The sequence below is a fragment of the Epinephelus moara genome, chromosome 4 (genome assembly GCF_006386435.1).
Source record: "Epinephelus moara isolate mb chromosome 4, YSFRI_EMoa_1.0, whole genome shotgun sequence".
In the NCBI taxonomy this organism is placed as follows: Eukaryota; Metazoa; Chordata; class Actinopteri; order Perciformes; family Serranidae; genus Epinephelus; species Epinephelus moara.
In genome coordinates this window covers 28,898,090-28,919,864 of record NC_065509.1, presented here as the reverse complement: position 1 = coordinate 28,919,864, position 21,775 = coordinate 28,898,090, and the positions used below count along the sequence as shown (strand labels likewise).

The following is a 21,775-nucleotide window of genomic DNA, read 5'->3' as shown; positions in this document are numbered from 1 at the left end:
TCCGCCATCTTGTTTCTGCAGTAGCTCCACTGTCAAACCAACTGCTGGCTCTAGATTGAACCAATGGCGTTGTTGCGTCGGCTACCGTAGTTCTCCCACACCAGGGGTCAGCAACCATTACTACTAGAAGAGCCATTTTTGGTCAAAAAAATATATTTGAGCCTTACAATAAAGGTAAAACGGCCTTATTAAGTCTAAATTAGCTTATCAACATTACTAATAAGTTTAATCATTAATATGGTTTACCATTAGGTAGCTACTCTGCTGTAAGGTATTTCTTATTTATTAATATTTGAAACTTATACAGCGAAAGTAAACAAATCTGTCCTGGTACTATTTAATACAATATTTTGCTCAAAGACAATTCCTTTCTAAATTTGGAATAAACAGCTAGCTTCGCTACGCAGACTCAAGACAAGCCACGCTCTTGATGTTCAGAAAAATTTAGAGAATAGGCACCAGGTCGTAGTCATATAGCTATGACTCATATTTCAGTTTACGAAATGTTAAAACATTTTTTAAATTTGTTGTAGGCCCATAGATAACACATTTATACAATTGGATAATGTAAGAATCACTTTAGGCCGACAACAATGATAAATGTAAATTAGAATGTTCAAAAATAACCATGATTAGTTTCCATTTAGCCTACCCCTGTCCTTCACAGCTGGCACACGGGAGAAGTTTGACTTCTACAACCTCACCACTAGATGCCACTAAATCCTACACACTGGACATTTAAGAAGTTTAAATGGAGCAGAAAATGCGAAACATTTGATAGTTTAATCTTTTTAAATGTTTCATTCATGTAAAATTGAATGACGTTGGGTTTAGGAGCTGTTGCTTAGATGAGGCAGCATTTTAAGATGTAACCTTGGACTCTATAATCTCATGTAACTGTTCACTATTTTTGGACATTTCATAGCCAAAATGAATAATCGATTAATTGAAACAAATATGGTATTGATGAAAATAAAAATTAGTTGGAGCTCCAAAGTGGCACTTCTTAGATACCTACCCGTAAGGGTGTAGGTTTACTTTCGACACCAGGGCGACATATGAAACAGGGGGTTCTTCCATCAGAAAATGTTTGGCATCAAATGATTTCAATTCTGGTGAGTTGTTATGCTCCAATTTATGCTGTAAATATCTTTCATTTTGTCAAAATAAAAGTCCTCTCCTATTTTAATGTTTTAATTTGGCGGGGACAAATGCAAATGGACTAATGCCCCCGTCCCTCGTCCCATAAAAACCTACACCTGTGCATGATCCTGATCCTCCCTTTTTAATGCTTCAAAATTACAATAATATGAAGGCTTAATACTAATAATGACAAGCACAAACAAGCGTTTGGAATGTTCTGTGTCAGCATGTTTTGGCACAGACTGAGCTGATCACTATATGTACCTGGCACAGAATTTCATCCAGTGTTCTCAGAAGTAGCCGAGGAGCCAGAGGCCTGTTAACCATCCAGATGGGTCCTTCAATTAAAACAAAATGCTGTTTTCCAGATGGCAGGGCGACTCGCTGAAGAATACACAAGACCACTTATCCATGTAACAGATAGTCAAACAACTGATGCCATTTAAAGAGGCAGAAATTCAGGTTCAAGTGAGGGCGCAAGACTAAGACACTCGTAAACTGTAATGTGCTGCGACATTATGTTATTTAGATACAACAGATTGGTTTTATTATGTTAAAAGTCTTACACTTATTTATTTTCATCAAGGTGCAAGAGTCAGGTTTTGCAGATGGCAAGCTGTACAAGAACACAACACAAAAACATAAACAATAAGCTAAAGAAAATGTGTTTTCAGTGTAGAAGCTGGTTCAAGGTCAGAGTGTTGTCATTAAACAAAGAATGTCTGTTTATTGCAAAGAAGACAGAAAATACTGCAAATTCTTCAGTATTTTGTCAACATTTATGGGGATCATAAGTTCTGTGATGTAAGATCTGGTGGATATTTCTCCCTGACCTGACAGACGAAAATGCATTACCAAAGATCCCCTTCAACTTTGTTTTTTGCATTAAACATACCGTCTTCCCTGCTGAATGTGAAATCACTGAACTTCAACCTACTACTGACACTGCTTCTGGCAAATGGCCGCCAGGATATCTGTATTGCTGAATGCAAAATACTATAAGTAAGAATACACAATAAACACAGATACATCTATGTACATAAAAAGATATTCAGATCATTTGCAAGTAGTTCATCTGGAGGAGACGAGGAGATGAAATATGTACAAGTCTTAAAAAAAAACGTGGGGTGAGATGCTAGTGGTTGTTTTTCCTCTCCACTGAGTCGAGCATCTACCTCTGCTGTGTGGACAGACTGTCGTCCTGCCCTTCGCCTGTTGCCAGCTGCCGGCTGATGTTGCTCTGAACAAACTGTTTGAGACCGTCGTAACCCTGATTGAACAAATACTCCAGATACCAGCTCCACGGCTTGGAATGCTGAAACACACACACACAGAAACACACACACAGTCACTTTCAAGACATCTGAAGGCTCGGATGATCAAAGCGATGCGTCTTAATCTCTGAAATATGACTGATGCACATCAAAATACATGTGAAGTCCATAATAAATGCTGAAATGAAAAGGAGAGCTCTTGTACCTTTATGGAATTGAGGTCCATGTCCTTTGTCCCCGGCCAACACTGATAAAGAGAGAACATTAATATTCATTGTCAGCACGCCGCGCTAAATCTCACAAGATCACTGCTGGATGTTGCAGCTGGACCGAACCAAAAAAAGGTGCGTGTATTATTAAACATGATGAAAACCCACGTTTCATGCAGGGCCCATTAATAATAAAATGTCCTTCTGTATTAATGTATCTTCTATGAAAGATACATTAATAGCACATTTGTCTCCTTGTCTTGCCTGTAAGTCCATTAACCAAACTGTACAGACCGGCTGCTTGCTGATCTATCAAGCGCCTTTTACAGTGTGAAAATCAGCATGAGCTACATAAGATACACAGGGTTCATACAAAGATTAAAAAATGAAATGTGAGGACTTTCAAGTACTTTCTCAAGCACTTTCTTTTTTGGTTTTCATTCAGAGCAAATAACTAACTTTCAATCAATATATTTTAAACAGATGAATATTAACAAGGTCTCTCTTTTCAGTGAAGGAGCACTTATCAAACTCATCTTAGGCATAGCTGTAAAGTCCTCAACAAAGCATTTGAATATCATAGAAGCATCTGAAAATAGTGCAAGGAACCTTAAGCTTCACTTTAAGTTTTCGGCAGAGCTATGACATTGGCACAGCGCTGAAGAGGGAGGAGAGCAAATCGCAGTGAAAAGCCAGCTCATTAAGTTAAATCATATTAATGTTAGCCATGCCAACAGAGGTCTACTGGTTCTGCCAGGGTTGTAAGAGTGAAGCGAGGTATAAAAAAACTATGATGTCAGGCTGGACATCATCAAAGTGAGACCAATAGGAGAGGGAGAGTGTGCAGCAATTCAGCGCAAGCTGGTGACATGTCAGAATTTTAAAAAAGAAAAAGCAGAGCAATTTCTGATTCTGAGCAATTTAACTGCAATGACATGGTGACCAATATAAAAGTGTGTTATGTGGTTCATCTGAATTACAAAGACTTTTTAAATGAATAATTTACTCACAAAGTGACCATATGTATATCAATTAGTCATAGCTACCTTGAATTTGTGAAGAAAATGTTGTTTTTCTAGCATGCCTCCATGAAAAACAGCATTACATGTTGATTTATTAATTTATTGTGGACCACATTTAACAACAGTAAAACAATATAGAAACAATCGTTTATAAACTCTCACACAACTCGTGCAGTATAATCCAAAACCCCTTTTCCATTGCGCTAAAAAACCTGCTAACATCTGGCTTTTTAATGCAATGGGAAAGTTTTTAATTGGCATTCACACCTGGGTCAAATAACTCTGCTGTAGTCAATGGTATTTCTCACCTCCGGCTTCGATCAGGCATTGACAGAAACTCAACACCTGGGTGAATGCCCTAATTTTAGCTGTTACCTGCGAGATGCAATGACGAACCACAAAATACCATCCGTCTCCGCCAAAGCCACGCTCAAACATCGATGCAAATTAGTCGGCACTGAGTTTGAAAGAGAGACTGAGTAAGTAAGAGATATATAAAAAGAAGTAACCATTACGTTTTCACAGGCCTCCGTGCTGCTTTCTACTATTTACCTGTTCTCCGTCCTGTCCAAGACGTCGAACATGACACACTGAAAAAAAAAAAAAAAACCTCACACAGAAAGGCATGCTCGTCTGCCGCAGAGCCATGTACACAGCTCTGGTCTTCTGATAATGGGGAAGGAGTCTACAGCCTATTTTTAGAGGGTTTACCCGTGTTTAAAAAAACCTGCATACACGCCCTAATTTTGGTGGAAATGAGTATAATTTAGGTATCATTTATCCAGTTGTATGTGCAGTACTTTCCAAACACATCCGTTCGTGCTAAAACCTTACTGTTTGACACTTTACCGAAAGTGAAACTTACCTACGCTCTCTTCAAAGCCAGACTCCATTACTAAGGTTTTATAGCAAATCTGCATGTGTTTGGGAAGTACTGAGCATACAAATGGATAAATGATACTTGGATTATACTGCACAAGTTGTGTGAGAGTTTGTAAAATGATTTTTTAATATAGTTTTGCTGTTGTTAAATGTAATCCCCAATCGATCAATAAAACAATATGTTCATAGTTTTCCAAGGAGGCATGCAAGAAAACAAAGTGTTCTTCAGGAAATCAAGGTAACACGGCATGATTTATTCATCTAGAAATGGTCATTTTGTGTGTGAAGCATTCCTTTAAGCACTTTGTTAAAAAGGGAGTTATTTTCAAGGTATTCCAGCACTTGATGTTTTCCACTCAAAATGCACTTCAAACCCTGATGGAAAAAACATTTCATGGTGTGAAGCAGGCATCCAAATATCGTTGTTAGACAGACCAGATCCAAAACAGTCAACACTCACCTTCTGGTGAAAGTCGACAGCGTAGCTCATAAAGGCAGGATGGTGGATGAGGTCAAAGCTTGTCCAGTATTGTGGCACACTGCTCTTAAGCAGCAGCTCGTTCCCAATCTGTATACCCATGCCTGGTTGAAACATTTTGGAGTTCCACAGGCAGTTGACCATGACGACTGCATAGTGGTTGAACTCACGAAACGTCTGGCCGCTGATGTGAAAGGCCTGCTGAATAAAAAACACAACAAAACAAATTAAAAGGGAGTGACAAAATGAGAAGAAAGCAAGCAAAAGAAAAGTGGAGAAAGAAAGTAAACCACTCTCCACATCTGCAGAGTTTCACAACTGATGTCTGTCGTGCTGATTAATTTGCGTGCCATTTACCAAGTCCATTTTTCTTAATAAAAAAGTGTCTCTGACATTTCCAGGGGAGCGTGCTGGCTGCCTGACATGTACTTGTAAATTCACAGCTTGCAGTGGCAGATGTATTAAAATCAACAACTTCTTAAGTCTTCATCTGAGAGGGTATTAAAGGTTACCAGCTGTAGGTAGATGCATGTGAATTCCTAAAGAGCTAGACTGAGAGATGGGAAATCTATAAAAGCTACCGCAGTGAATCAAAGCAAACAGCGAGTCACTTCGGAAGAGCGCTCCAGATAAATGCCTAAAATGTAAATGCAATCACGAGAAATGCATTCAAAATCCATGGGTTGAGATAACTGTTAAATTAGCTCTTCTAATCAAATCACTGCTAATAAAAAATCACTTCCTCCGCACTGTATGTCAAGTACTTGGTGCAATGGACCAAAATGTACTGCTACAGTATGGCTGCAATGCAAATCACAGTATGGCTCATTTTCAGACTTGCACAGTCAAACGAAAGTAGTTTGTTTCTTACCTCTCTGATTTTCTCTTCATTCTTTGCCGATGTCAAGTTCACCTTGTATCTAAACAGAAAAAGAACAGACCCGTGACCTCTGTGATCATGAATTACTTTAGAACAGCGTCTTCTCTGTGGACTGTCAAAAAAGTATAATGCAATTATGCTCCAATTTTCCTTTGCCATGGCATTTTTACGCTCAGCTTTGGCAGAATGACTTCAGAGCCCTGGGGTGTAGTCAATTAGCCGACACTGTAAGGATTTGTGTTATTAAAGCCTGGAGTTACAAATGACACTCGAATTCTACATAGAAAGAAGAAGAGGGCTCAAGTGCATTGCATTTTAAGACTCTCATTATCATAAATCATGCATTAATGTATACGTACAATTAAGCCGTTTGATTCCAGCTCTGTTCCAACATTAAATATGCATCAAAACTACATCAAGGCTGCTGCTAGTGTATGTATCCCAACATAGAGATGTAGAGTCCCCACCTGTACATGATGTAGGCCAGTCTGTCCACACTAACAGGGTCAGTGGCAAACAGGGCTGGGTAAAAAACACCAGGCGGAGGCATCACCACAAGGGGGAGCCCATACTTCAGAAACGTGTCACACACCTGGAGGAGAGACATATGTAATGAATACAGGTCTAAATCTCAAGTTTCATCATGATGCTATAAATCAATTATTTAGACAGCAGTACAATAGTTGCAGATATTAAAACACAGAGACACCTGTGAGACGATATCAGTAAGTATCCTTAGATTTCTCTTGGCTGCTTTCCATTATCTGCCTGGTGCAAGGCCCCTAGCACTGTTTTAATGTTTGGGAAGGAGGTGCACTTAGCTGGAAATGTATCGTTACACCCCTATGAAGAGTTAGAGTGAAAAGTAGATACTTCAACATACAGTTTATCTCACTGCTGAAGCTTTTATCACCTCTCTGCTTTGTTAGAAGCCGGCACACTGTCATGTATGAAGCTGTTCTTGGCATCCTGTCCTTATATTTAAGCTTTTCTTGGCTCCAATTAAACTGGAAACTACTTTTTATGCTCCTGTAAAATCTGCTCTTTCTCCATCTTGGTGAACTTAAAAACCTTTCCTCTGAACTGGAGGCAAGCCAAACCGTCTGTCAGTTTTTTTTATGTTGATTTGGTTGAAATACTAGGATATATTCTTTTTAGGATGTTATGCATTCATTTTATGCATCTATTCTCAAGAACATGTAATGTACTGCACTTATCTTTCTATATTCCCTGTTGTATTTGTTGTATGCTGACATTTCATGAATACTGCATTATCCTCCTAATCTGATGTATATTGTTATCCCTCCATATTTTATCTAACTTATTTTAAGCCTGTTTTGCATGTTTTGTACCCTTTGTGACTTATGTTCTATGTGCTGCTGCTAAGTTGAGCAGGAAAGTCAGAGTTAAAAGGTCCCCTTAAAGTTCTGAGAAGTAAAAATACTCTACTTCTAAATGATAATGTGTCTTGTTCCAACATAAAATAATTAATTACTTAGTTAAAAGGTTTTTAAGACTTATCTTTTCTTTTCCCTCCAACCACAATCTATGAATATGCAAAATATATATATATATATATATATATATATATATATATTTTTTTTTTTTTCAAGAGTTTAACTGCTGGACACGATGCCCCCGTCTTCACTGTGAAGTTCATTCTCAGTGTATGTGCACTTATAGTTTCAAGTTTCCACATCAGACATGTCTAAGTTACATGTTGGACCACGAATGGCCTCCAAACAAGCTGTGATGTCACAAATCAAGCACACCTGTGAAACTCAGAGAAGCCTTATCTCTTCAGCAGATGAATGTTTAAACAGCCCGGGAGTGCCAAACTCTACACACACATCATTCTGCACAGTGAAGCTCAAACATCCAAGTGCAGTCATAATAAGCAAAACTTGCTGCAAAACTGGCTGCAAAACTGTATCTTTCCTGCCAAAGCCACAAAGCAGATTTAGTCATTAGCACCATCAGCTCATTTACCGTCTCATAGAAGTCCAGGGTGAAGCTGAGGAGGAGGGAGTGGCAGCCTTCGAGCTGAAGGCCCACAGAGGCCAGCCGACCCACAAAGTCGACCAGCTCCATCACTGAGTCCTTGAACCCCGACAGAGTCATGTTTCTGGGACAGAGGGCAGAGCAGGGAGTCAGACATTAACCACAATGGTGCTGAGTGAAAGTTGTAACACCGGTCAGCTGATTTGTCTGAAGCCTTACTCTATTGGTGACTCAGGTCTCAGGTACGACAGATGAAAGCTCACATATCAGATGAAAGAGTAATGTTGGGAAAGTGTACACAAATACATAATCAATGATCCCCACGTCTAATCTTTCAGTCGTACTCTGGCTAAATACCAGAGGTGAGTTTGGAAATGGCAGTGGGCGGTGAACAAAAAAATGGATCCCTCCACTTATTGGGTCATTTGTTGTGGGATTAGACATGTGAGGACTCGATAACACTGAAGCCCAGGTATTTAAACATAACTGACACTGACTCCACCCCTTAATTTGGAGGCTGAAGAATCATTTAACTGGAGATTAGGGCTGTTTTGTGTGCAAACAAATTTCAATTAAAGAATCTGACGAATAAATGGGCTCAAAACCAAAAGGGAAAACATGTCAATACACACTACTGCCCGAGTTGCTTTGGTTGCTGGTGGATAACAGATGGCTTAAATTCAAGCTAAAAAGTTACTGGACAGACCAATCTGTTAAAACAAAAGAAAGTCCAAAACAAGATGTCTCACTCAAAACAAAATCATATAATAACTCAAATTAATAGAACTATTAAGCCTCAAATTTGGAACAAAATGGTTAAGTCAACTGGGACACCTGTTCATTACACTAAACCACAGTAAATAAAACTGAACACCTCGACACTTTTATTACATCTGTGAGAATTGATTAGGTGTCAGAAGATATTTTCGTCTTGAGCGAGCTATAACCCTTCTGCTCTCAAGTAAATTCACAGTGTTCTGTTCCTATTGTTTATGCTCAGGGCATAAAAAAGTAGCAGGAAGTAGATATGAGACTCACATGGAGGTGTGGCTGTTGAGGCTGATGTCCAAGTCATCCTCCAGAGCATACACTGAGTGCCAGGTCAGCCACTTCAGCAGCATACTGTTTAGACACTCCATCAGTCCACACTGCAGACGCAGGATAAAGAGGGAAAGCACTAAGCATGCAGCAGTTTAATCACTAAGCTAATACAGAAGCACTAATGAGTGCTTCATAATTATAATACAAACACTACTGCATCTTTTCTATTAACTTAGAGCAGAAGGTTTGGTAATTCAAGTACAGTAGCAGGAGCTCATTCTGCTCATGCCTCGGGGAGGGATGCCTACCTTAAAAAATAGCGAGGATGTGAAGAAGAGCTGCATGAGGGGCTCAAACAGAAGCTGTCCGATTTCTGAGGCAGGGGAGACAGAGGGTTACAGTTGAACAATGCAGTTCCTAAGATATCGCACAGTATGGCAGGCCTCGCTAATGTGGGAATGAAGCTGCGACATTATTCCAGTCAAGAGCCAGTCTGGGTCTTTTTTACAGAGACAGACTACTGAATGTAGAGACAAAAACAACCAATGGAAAACTCACGGGAACTGGGGACAACAGGAATGTTGCTCAGCAGGCCGAGGATCTGTGGGCGGAGGAGGGAACCATCCCAAACGTTGAGAAATTTGTAGAGAAAAGCCTCTGAACTGGAAAACCCCTCCTGGAGGAGAAATGAGACAAATCACTTGCATTGTGAAATCATTGTTTGACTGTGGTTTCAGCCAAGCTTGTGGGCGCAGGTTAATGAATACAGGGAATTGTGAATGACAGGTGTCGAGTGGGCCCTGCTTACACCTGATATTAACGTGTATCTTGGGTGACCGTATCACAAGTGGACAGCTCAGGGTGTGAATGAACCCAATTGTATACATCCACAATGAGTGCTGAGATCCAATCACTCAGACCTCACTCATAGGTGGTCTGAGCCACGTATGGCCACATGCTGTGTACGCTAATGTGTCCTGGGCCACTCTTAGTTTACATCCTTGCTTATCTGACACGACGTGACAGACGTAGAGCTGTCTACTTGTGTCAGGATCACCTAAGGCGCATGTTAATACCAGGTGGAAACAGGCTCGTAGCCATCAGGGCCTGAAGTGTGAGGCTCACCTGGAGAAAGTGCTGCGTGAACAGCAACTTGTTCAGAAAATGCAGAGCTTCTTCTGAATTCTGGGAGGCTCCTCCATCGCCGCAGAACAAAAATTCTTCAGAAAGACAGCAAAAAGGGTATTTAGTGAGTGGAAAAGCCAAGGGAATACAAAGTCTCTTTTAAACCCCTCTCTGAAGAATCCTTTTGATATGCCAACTAGGTGATATGTTAGGGTTCAACTCAAGGTCAGCTTTGCTTTGGATGAATGTTCCCACTAAAAGATGTCACAACACTTTGGTAGTCGCTCCCCCTGCCCCCTCCCCTACCTTCATGGAGAGCGTAGCCAAGCCAGAAGTTGAGGCGTAGGAGGGCAGACTCATCCTGTACACAGTCCAGGTACTGCAGTGCCAGACTGGAGCCCAGCAGTGAGCCCATCTGAGCGGGCAGCTGGTGGAGGTAAAATGAAGAAACAGAAAAGACATGCAAGAAAGGATGATTGAGAGGCGATAAACAACCATAAAAACCAAGAAGAGACAGAGAAGCATACAAAAACACACGAAATGCTGCTTTGAGTGATAACTCTCTCAAATCAGTTTCAAATCAACGTGTTTACCTGCTACAGAAGAAGAATAAACTGATGCTTGTGTCCTTGTTTTCACTGAGTGGGCCACCAATCCGCCACTGAGCTAATTTTTCAGTATCCAGTAATCCCCATAATACCAGCACTGGGACAGTTCTGCCATCGCACTGGATAGCTGATACAGTCCCTTATTGTGTATGAACAGCTGCCTCCCAATATGGGGACTTTATCAGTATAATAAATAAATTAGAATGAGGAGAAGACAGACTGTGAATGGACACAGCTCGGCTCCTCAATAATTATGGAGCAACTGTATCATTAAACTGAGAAAGCACCATTCTGCTTTAGATAACAGGAGTGCAGGCAATGAGGGAAATAATCAATGATCCTTTTGTCAATGCCTCTGCTGAATAGTTTTATGAGTGTGATTGACTGTACTCATCTGTCTTTTCTGAGATACGGAGAAAGTGGAGCTTTCTTGGCAATAAACACGGTGGACGCTATCGCTGTCCAGAAGCCTTATTGCTCACGTTGGCTTTGTAGGCGGTGAAAAGAGGCGAATTTATGTAGCGTGACGCATAAAAGTCCGCGAGCCATTTAAAATGACTTATATTAGTTTATCAGGTCACTGAATCTGCGGGGCAAATAGACATTTATAGAGAGGCCTCTTTAAATGACCATTTGCTATGAAACTTTATCCTCATCCAATGCATTACTCAGATACATCGCCGGTCTTTCATTACTCATATAAGATAGATAAACCACCATATCTGCAAAAAGAACAGCGGCTGAGGATAAACAATGTGCTCTTGTTTATGCTCTAATCTGATAAACAAATTACAGCCCCAGGCCACCTCTGCTGTGGATTCTCTAGGACAAAGTTGTTAGTGGCCGACTACAATGTACAGACAACTCTATAACAGTGACACAGCACCACCCGGTGGCTGTGAGGGTACATCACAATTTAAACACACTGGTTACATCTTAATGGCACAGAAAAACTGCCATACATTTAATTCTGCTGCTTAAATGATTTATGATCTTTACGCTTAATGCTTCAGTGATATTCTGTTCCCAGTCCAGGTGTGTTGGGACTAACAGCCCGACTGTAAAAAGCTGAAGTTTACAGGAGCAGAGGAGTGAAACACTGAGAAGAAGGAAGACAGTAAAGGGGCAGAGGCGGCACCCTGCAGATGCAGAACTAAGATTTGTCCCAGGAGAAATTACCTCTATGCGATGCATATTTTCCAGGAGCTGAGCAAAAGAGTTGAGCTGCACCAGAGGGACCACTTTTCTACTGGATGACGGCTCAGTCGGCGCTTTACAGACGACAGAACTCAATGGCGGCAATTCCAGGTGGCAGTGTTTCTGAGACAGAAAGCACAGACAGCAAGAAAATAAATCAAGGCAAACCAAAGCTAGCACATATTTTTAATTTCTTGAAATTAATCGAAGGTTAAAAACATGATAAAGAGATTAATTACAAATATATACTTTATAGATCTGGTACTTTGCATTAAGCAATACGGTTTCTATCATTGAGGCAAATCAGGACTGAATTCTCACTAATCTTTTGAGTCCAGCTACCTCACAAAGTAATGTACTTTGGGTAGACAATTATTTTAGCATGGACATGGAGACAAAGACATGGAGGAGAGTTGTAAATGCTGTGACGAGGCTGATCAGCTTGCAGGCCTACAAAGCTGGGCCGCTCAGTTTGCCTAATTCTCTTGCAGCTCTCCCAGCTCCCACATGGTGTTTTGGTTTGATTGATTTGTTTTGCCTTTTCTTTTAGCATGCAACATCTCCATTCATCATTTTCCATTTACCCTTGCACTTGCACACACCACTGATGCTACTGGTTGTTCACATCTCATTAATTACTGTTTTGTGTATAACATTATTTAATAAATTGCTTCATTTTTGACCTCCACCTTTCTGTGTATTCTCCCTCCTTTTGTCTGAACCCTGAGCCAGTTCATGACAATACAAAAACCTTGAACACATTTTGAAATTATGGCTCTCCAGAATTTTAAAGCTTCCATTTTGAAAGAGTTTTACTTCTTTGAGTCTTTTGTTTTTAACTCAAGTGTTGTCTCATGTGAGGCAGTTATTTTTTGTCTGGAAGTTGCATAAAAGAAGAAAATCAAATGCAGTGATGTATCATATGATTATTTTAAGCCATTTCCTGATTAAATCTACAGATACACTACTGTATCAGAACTTATATTGTTACCATGATATAAAATAACATTTACCATGAAAAAAGATTTTGGTCATACCACCCACTGCTAGCATATTATCACCTGAAACTGAGAATCATTGCATTCTCATTACCTAAGAATTATCATATCTTCAAATATCTGTGTGAGGAGCAAGTCCTATACCACAGAGCAGGCTATGCTGCATAGTCGTGTTCCTACAGTAGCCCAGAACAGAAAAACCAAACACTGGCTCTAAAAAGGGCCTTTTGCATTTTTTGGTAACCTAAAGCCCACCATAGGTTCTCCTAAACCCTTGGAAAAGGAGGGGTATTCGCAATCTGAAACCTCATTGCGGATGCCACTTAATCCCAAACACTGCACCTTTAACATTCTGCAAATGGATGGCATTGGCAAGCAGCAGCAGTAACGAGTGTAGCAGGAGTGATTGGGAACACAGTAAACACTGTATTTGAAAACTTAAAAGACTTCCATACCCTTTTCCTGGAGTTGGTCTTATCTTTAGTTGTGAAGGCCAGACTGATGCTGGAGGCAACCTGGGAACCGGCCCTTTTCTGGACGGCAATCAATGCTGATTTCCAGGGCATATTGTGGTTCCTAAAGCCACTCTGTTAAAAAGAAACATACAATTGTGTTGGTGATTTAGAGGTAAGGGTCATACTGTGTTATGACGGCAGAATAAGCATGAACTGCACAGTCCACATACAAACCTTCACTCGAGATGGGATGGAGAGCGTCACCAGTTCAGGGCAAAACACTTTGTAAAGTGACAGTAGACTCAGGAGGAATGGCTGCCTTCCCTGAGGAAACATCAACATGCACAACCTGAAATCTCCACTTTTGCAAAGTCTTTCTTAATAATGCAGAATACAACAATAACCAGTGATATGGAAAAGGTAACTGTTAATGGGAGTAATGCACAGAGCGTAGGACATAAATACCCTTTGATTTCTCTCAATAGATTTTCACATGGCAATATTGTTGTAGCTTTGATCGATGACTCTAGAAGGCATCAAATTAACAGGCTTACCAGTTTAGACTGTAGCTCCAGTAATTTCCTGACTCTGAAGACTCGCACTAAAAACAGAAAAAAAAAATAAAACCATCAATGATGCTGACAGAAGTGATAAGAATACTGAAAAAACAAATCAGAATGAGGTTTAATGCCAAGTAGATCTTATACAAGGAATTTGCCTTTGTGTTTGGTGCATACTATGAACTTATGAAAAGAGGAAATGAAATAAAAGCAACATGATGTAGTAAACAAGAAGATAATAGCAGTACAATCTTGTTTCAAGTGTGAAAAAATCTCTGACTTACCGCTTTCCTTTCTGGTCAAAAGGTACAGCAGATGGCAGATGAAGGGACACTGAAACAATGTGACAAAAAATAATGACTTCACATCTCAGCAGTTGTTCAGTGGATCCCATATCACATTACAGTGCTGCAGCCATTTCATTACGCTGGAAAATGGACAATCGTCACATGTGAACAAACAGGACAGTACAATCTTCTTTTATAGGCCTTAACCAGATAAGCGCATGATCTGCCCAGTGAGGCTGAAATAAACCCTAATATAACACACCAAGTCTGTCTCTGACAACAGGCACATCATAAACAGTGGGGGCACTTGTCGTTTCAATCTTTTCTTTTTTTTTAAAAAAAGCTCTAGTATAAAATCATACATGTTATTTAAAAGACAAATAAGCTTCATAAATGCTAAACTTGTTACTCAAAGTCATGTGTAAATGAATAGTATATAAATTTGATATGATAAGTTTTTGATAAACATTTTATCACAACAATGCAAAGCTCATCAGCACACATACCAGATTTTCCTCTGTAACGAAGCTGAAGATGAAGCCATAGATAGCTCGCAGTTGGTCCTTTGCATCAATCATGTCAAATACGGTCAACACCCACTTTATGAAAAGAATCTGAAAATTGTACATTCAAGTAAACACAGAAATTGATTTACTATGATGCAATCTGTGGTGCAATATGTGGTGCAAGCAATGACACATACATAATATAGAAAAATATATTGACTGAATTATTATATCATTGATACAAAAAAATCCTTTTGTTTAAAATTGGTTAATGATGCCAACTTAGTCACTGGGATAATATGATTATTTTTTAAGGTAATAATGCAACATACATGTAAATTACTCATAAACAGAAAACGGAAAAGAATGTGGACAAGTCAAATTTGCTCTTACTTGTGTAGTGACAGGTATTTTGCTGACCCCCAGCCAGACCACCGCTCGAACAACAGCCTCCTGTGGCACCACAGTGGCAGGAATCAGACACTTCAACACCCGGGCACATAGAACAGTCCCTACACAGAGAAAGTCACAGAAACAAAATCAGATAACAGAAGCAAATGTTCAGACTGACTGTAAAAAGTGCAACATTTCCAAGTCATTATACACACTTTCTACTCTGTACATGTACATGAAAGACATTTTTGTGCCACCTGTTTATGCACTCACAATTAGGCTCTAGCATTCTTGTCAATGCAACTGCACTAAAACACCTTAAATTTCAGACAGCACAGTGGCTCAGTAGTTAACACTGCCACCTCTCAGTAAGGGTGTTTTCACACTTAACCCAGTTGGTCCGGTAAAAACAAACTCAGGTTCCTTTGCCAAGTTGGTCCGGTTCAATTGGGCTGGTGTAAAAGCAGTCAGTCAAACCCTGGTGCAGACCAAACTACTGTACCAAGACAGCTTAAAAAAGTGCAACTCCATCCGTTGTCAGGCAAAATCTGGTGTGCTTTGTTTGTTGTGTGAAAGCAAACTAACCAACCACAGGATTTTACTATAACAGACACATCACGTGACATTAGCATGATTTCAAAACCTAACCCTAAAACAAATCCACATGCTGATCATAAAAATTGTTCTTGAAGCGATCTTAAAATTGATCTGTATGAGACCATGCATGTAACCTATACACGCAAATCACCACCATAACACATATGCTTGTCAGCGCAGGTATTTTCCATGACTACTGGGTCATACGCTGGTAAAACTGCTGTGTTTGTATATAACTCCATGTACTTTGTCAATACATTCAGTCCAATTAACACTAAGTGTAAGTAATCACACAGTAACAACCCCTGAATCTGTACAGTACAAGACACCTCCTTTTTGTCCGGTCTCTACCTGCAACGCATTATTCATAACACAGTCTATTTGCAGTCTAATAAAAGTAATAATGCTTACAATCAATTATTTTTTCATGAGCTCTTGTGACACTAAACAACATAAATATACACATCAAAAGTATTAAAGTGCTGTCAGTCAACAGAATTTTATTTCCCCATATGGGTCCTAATGTGACAGGAAAACAAACGCCAAAACTGTCAACAAGGTATTTGTCAGTTGGTATCACTTCATGTTTCCTCCTCTTGGTTCATTTGTAAAAAGTCAGTGTGAACAGAAACCGTACCAGAACTAAAATGCAACAATGCATAATTTTTCCCCTTGGTCCAGATCAGATGAACCCAACTAGAAGTGCAAAAGCCCCCTTGAGGCAGTTTGAATCTGTCTGGAGTTTGTTTCATGTCTGCATGGGTTCCTGTGGGTTCTCTGGTTTCTACCCACACTCCAAGGACAGGCAGGTTGGATGAATTTTTGGCTTTAAACTAACTCAAGTGTGAATAAGAGTGTGACAGACACTGCTCAAGGTGCTCACTTGCTTGGTGCATGATGCAACAGACTTCAGCTCTCACGACTATCTACAGGTTAAGCACCAAGGAGTATTGATGGATGGTATTATACCCAGTCCACAGCTGCTGCTGCTAAGTGACTGTCTTACCCATACGGAGGCTCATGGCAAACTCCAGCATGATAGAGACGGCCTCTGGAGAAAGTCCTTTACTGTAGGCCACCTTCTCCACCACGACCATGTTCCTCTCCACCTCATCATTGCCGTGCACAGGAGTACCTGCTTCAACTACAGTGGGGAGAGAAGACATCACATCAGAGTGTGTGTACAAGTATTTAAAATGTTAAAATACTCACACAGTTCAATGCAGCAATGTCAGAGAGTTCAGGTGTTTATTTTCTGCTAATGTTGATGTTGACATGACTGCAGATGAGCTGGTACTGTACAAACTGTGTGCTAAAACAAACTCCAGTAACAGAAAACCTGTTACTGCCACATGCTTACTGCCTCCCACATGAAAACTCCCAGCTTTAACAGTTTAGCTGAGTGTTAAATCCATCATAACATATTCAGGGATATGGTGGCTCCTCATTCAGCATCAGAGAAACAGATGCTAGTACTGATGTCATCTGGAGACAAATATTGAAACTGCCCTGTAAACGTTAAATAATCCCAGTGAAGTCTTTTTGGTGGCAGGACAAGAAAAACATTATATTGAAGTCTTAATTTAAGAGTTTTCTGAGGATTACTCAGGATACTGGTGTGTAATATGTATGCTAAAATTGGGCTCAAGTAGATTGGGTGAACAATTTTAACACATCTTTCCTGAGTATATGCAACAGTTTTTAAACTTTTCTGTTCTACATGTAAAGGTATATATCTTTTTAGGTCAACCATGGTATTGGATCGGTATCAGGTATCGGCTGATACTCCAAGCCCAAGCATCAGGATCAGGATCGGTATCGAAACTGAAAAAGCTGGATCGGTGCATCTCTACAGGAGAGATGTTCGGTGAAGTACAGCCAAATCTCTACACTACTGCGCACCAATGTCTGTTATTGTAGCTACTGCATCAAAACAGGTGACCCCATTGACAGTAAATAGAGATAACAGCTGTCAAAATATACTACCGTAAAACTTACATTAAAAGCCTAGTCCCATTTAAACACCCAGTCTCTTTTACTAGCCCGGTGTGGATACACATTTTGACACAAATATACACATGTCTCACTTAGAAGCCCGGTCTGGTTGTAAAGCAGTTCTTATAGAAGTTCTTCAGATGTATGAAAGCGGGTTGTTGGCTACCTCAAATTATGTGCCCATTCCTCAATTGCCCTCAGGACTTATCAAAGGGGTTTTTCATCAAATTGAATCCAATTGTGAGTGCTGCTTTAACAGAATGAAGTGGTGTTGTGTCGGTATGCCTGGTGCATAATCCTTGAGTACTGTAACTCACTCTCTCTGTGATGCGCTGTCTGTCAGAGCTACATCAAATGAATGATTCATAATTGATAGATTATCTAAAGCCTTATTTTCCTACGAGTAATATTCATACTGGTTTAAATAAACAGTTTGATTGTATTTGCAATCTTTGCTGAGCAACAGTTTTGTTTGAAAGGGATTAAAGGTCTGTCTCAAATACAGGCCCATTGATTTCACTGATTTAAACAAATAATAGCTTGGGTTATTAATAAAAGCTTTATAATATTTTATCATAGAAATAAATTGCTGCATAACTGAAAATGCCGATTCAGGTCACAGAATACAAAAGGCCAGCTTTTATGACAATATGACAGCAGCCATAATAAATAAACCTAAGTCTAGTGTAAAACTCTTAACAAAAGTCAATGATCTTGAAGTCCAGTCATCTAATTCAGTATGAATGGGCCAACACGTGCAGTGGCAACAGATGACGTCACAAAACTGAGGGTCAATCCTCCAACATGGGGCTTTTAGTAACAATACTGTTGACTGAGTTTGTAAATAACTAATGAGTTAATGCTAACATAAGCTCTGTGTGGGACTGTCTCGTCTACTAAGATAAGAGCTAGCTAGTTAGTAATTTAGCAATATTAGCTGCCAGTAAAGACAAGTTACGCCCCATATACAATAACAAAGTAACGTAGACATATGGTAATACTATCCGGGTCTTGTCCAGTTATTTTCCAGCATCCTGTTTGTCAGTTAACGTATGAAACTTTGATAACTACAACAGTTGGTAAGTGTAACGTCCCCATCTGCTATCAACAGTTGTGTCTGAGCCGAGTCCTACCGTCAGAGAAGTACTTCAGGGCAGCTACAAACGGATCTTCCGCCTCATTCTTTCTCCTCTCTTTTTCGGCAACTCTCTGACTTCTGTTAACGCTCAGGCTGCTGGACACTGACTGCTTGTTTAGAGACGACGTTTCTGAGTCCGGCGACCCCGACAGGTTTAACTTTGCTGCCATTTCTACATTGCTAAAAACTTAAAAACACTACTCCACTCCGTCTTCAGCCATTCAAACAAAACTCAAATCTACGCGCGACCGTTGGTGTGCGCTTGCGCAGTGTGGTTCTTCCGCTCGGTTGCTTCCCGGGAGTTGTAGTCCCTGTGTATTCAACCGCCAGAGCGTTAGCTAGGACTACAATGCAGCTATTGTTTCGTGTTTAATGAGAGAAGGCAACTTGATCAACGTCGACAACCGGTAAGTACTCCACTAAAAGCAAAGCACATAAACAAATAAACAGAACAATATATAAACTGTAATATTAAGGCACCAGTAACTTTACTCACAAATCTGTGAAGGACTGGCAAGGTATCTTAACCCTCTATGGTATTGTGTTCCCTCTAGGTAATACCCATCTTTGGCCGTTTACACTCGCACAATACGTCCTCAATTGTGTTGTAGCCTAATACTTTAAAAAAGAGCTAGGACCCTATGAAAACCAGTAGTGCTGATGATATTGTAACTTGACTTTCAGGAGGCCATGTCAAGTCTCATTTTTGGGGCCTTCTTTGCATGGTTCAGCTCCATCATCTCCCCCAAACGTCTTTTTCTGTCATTTTACAATCTAGGAAAGATGGATTCACAATAATAGGTGAGTAGAGTTTAATAATTAATTGTTTAATGTACTTTATTTGAATATTAAGCAATCAAAAATTGGTAAAATGCAAATGTTGCCCTGAAGCAACATTGAACATGTATGGAATCCCATCTTGACAGTTTTTGTTCTAGTGCATTTATGTTCATACATGGTTTAAGTGCATAATAGTCATCACAATTTTATTTTAATTTCTTCAAATCAATTTGGATACATTTATTAAAGTAATTGGTTATACAGTTGAGATGATGACACTGTATAATCAATTATAACACTGCACTTGTGAGTCCTCTCTGCAGAGCATACTGTATTCTTACATTTTACCACACACATTATTCTTCCATTTACAGAATGAATGCAGTATTATTCTATGATTTTTCAAGGAAGTAGAGGGTAAAAGTAGCATTCCCAGTTGATGTTAGCAGGATGACTAAGAAAATTTGGTATTCTGGAAGACAACAAGTTGCTAACAGCACAGCAGCAACACAACAAATGATGGTAACTTACAGTATGTCAGAAAAGACACAGCAGGACACTGAAAAACTGTTAAGTTTGCTAAAATTTGCTCACACTCTTAACCTTGGAATGAGCCGTTAATATCTACATGGGGAGTGTGTCCTTGTCTACGGAGGTCACCATATTGCTTCTACAGTAACCCATAATGGACAAATAAAACACTGGCTCCAGATAGGGCTGTTCACACTTTTAAATTTTTACATTTCCAAATTTTCAAATATTTACATCTGCCACCATAGTTCCTCTACACACTTGGCACACAGAAGTTTCAGTTCTGCAACCTCGCCACTAGATGCCACTAAATCCTACACACTGGACCCTTAAATTATTGTTTTTATTTCTGGTGATTTTTACTGAAATAAATGCTCTCCCACATAAAAGACAATGTCTGGTTGCTGGTCTCTTGTTCAAAAGAACTTTTTATGTTGGACATATTCCATTTCATCAAATGAAAACATATTTTCTTTACATGAGTTTTGTAGCTGTTTGTCTCTGTGTTGAAACACCTATCAGTCATATACCCCTGGGCCCAGTGAGCCCGATCAGTATTTTATTTATATATTCATATATTATTAGTTTGAAACATCCTTAAACATTTGTTCTGCTAACAAACCTTAGGTCCTCCGACTACTGCTTTGTAACAAGATGATCAATGTAATTCACTTCACCTGTCAGTCAGTGGTTTTAATGTTTTGGTTGAGGGTGTATAAACATTTGCAAACACACACACCCAGCTGTCGGAGGAGAGGTGATCACTCTTTGATTGGTCTTTGCCAGATGTTCTGAGGTTCATGGCGAGTTGTTCCTCATCTCCTTGAAGCTTAAAACCAAAACTAGCCTTTACAAACCACCCTACAAAACCAAATGGCCAAAAAACTGCAGGAGGGTGCGGGCTCTGTAAAACGTATTTATATTATGCTGTATTTAGTTATATGTTTTCATGTTGGTCAAGCTGTTCTGCCCACATCACAGTGACATTCCTTTAAGCTGTAAACTGACTGACCTCCAGGCCTGTTTTCATGCTTTGGGGGAGGAGCAGGGGCAAAACCAATCCATTTTGTCTTGAGGGCAACAGAAAGACCCTTGTGTCTGAGTTATGCTGTTTACCCCTCATCCTCAGCATCTGGTCTATGGGCCTGTACATTTTCTGCCCATGTAGGTTAAAATTAGAGATGGGTTTTGCTGTGTCGAATATGGCATTGAGTGAAGCACCCATTCCCTAAAAAAGTCAAATTATGCAGTCCTCAAAAGCATATTTACAAAATAAAACATTTCAATCAGGGTACTCTTTTATGATACAGTTTCCTCATAGCTACATTAATCCTATAATAAATTAAAATGCAATTTATATTACTTGTCATCATTGAAGAGTTTTAACTGTTGGCTGAATTAAAGCAGAAATGGTCGAAAATTCACAAAACTGTGATGCATAGAATAAAAATAGCACCAACTCCCTTACAGGGCACGGTGACAAGCATATCTGGGGCAATAAAACTTTGTACAAAGCTTATGTGCTGATATGATGGAATTACCTTGACAGGGACTGACTGAAGTTATATAACAAGATTACAACACAAAGACTACACAACAGCAGCCATTGTTGCAAATGTAATTATTAAGTTCAACTGAGAGACATGCAGGAGAGCTAATAAAAAACAATAGTTAG

General features: G+C 39.7%; 1 protein-coding gene across 1 annotated transcript; it reads right to left on the bottom strand.

Annotated features, from left to right (window-relative positions):
* Window positions 1-1,645: 1,645 nt before the first annotated feature.
* cenpi (centromere protein I) lies at window positions 1,646-19,046 on the bottom strand. Its single transcript, XM_050043154.1, has 20 exons — window positions 18,785-19,046; window positions 16,663-16,800; window positions 15,060-15,178; window positions 14,667-14,774; window positions 14,158-14,206; window positions 13,868-13,914; window positions 13,548-13,637; window positions 13,314-13,445; window positions 11,843-11,983; window positions 10,362-10,482; window positions 10,056-10,150; window positions 9,489-9,606; window positions 9,239-9,303; window positions 8,928-9,037; window positions 7,878-8,013; window positions 6,356-6,480; window positions 5,880-5,928; window positions 4,991-5,209; window positions 2,623-2,664; window positions 1,646-2,458 (listed from the first exon to the last, which is right to left on the bottom strand). The coding sequence occupies exons 1-20, from the start codon at window positions 18,957-18,959 to the stop codon at window positions 2,315-2,317; spliced, it is 2,223 nt and encodes a 740-aa protein (XP_049899111.1). The 5' UTR covers window positions 18,960-19,046; the 3' UTR covers window positions 1,646-2,314.
* Window positions 19,047-21,775: the final 2,729 nt, after the last annotated feature.

What these genes read in the sequence shown, in the direction of transcription:
- cenpi (XM_050043154.1), bottom strand. Translation starts at nt 18,959, where the DNA reads ATGGCAGCAAAGTTAAACCTGTCGGGGTCGCCGGACTCAGAAACGTCG. An exon ending in TCGTTACAGAGGAAAATCTG is followed by an intron (nt 14,207 to 14,666) that starts GTATGTGTGCTG and finishes ACATTGTTTCAG; the next exon opens with TGTCCCTTCATCTGCCATCT. An exon ending in TTTGACCAGAAAGGAAAGCG is followed by an intron (nt 13,915 to 14,157) that starts GTAAGTCAGAGA and finishes TTCTGTTTTTAG; the next exon opens with TGCGAGTCTTCAGAGTCAGG.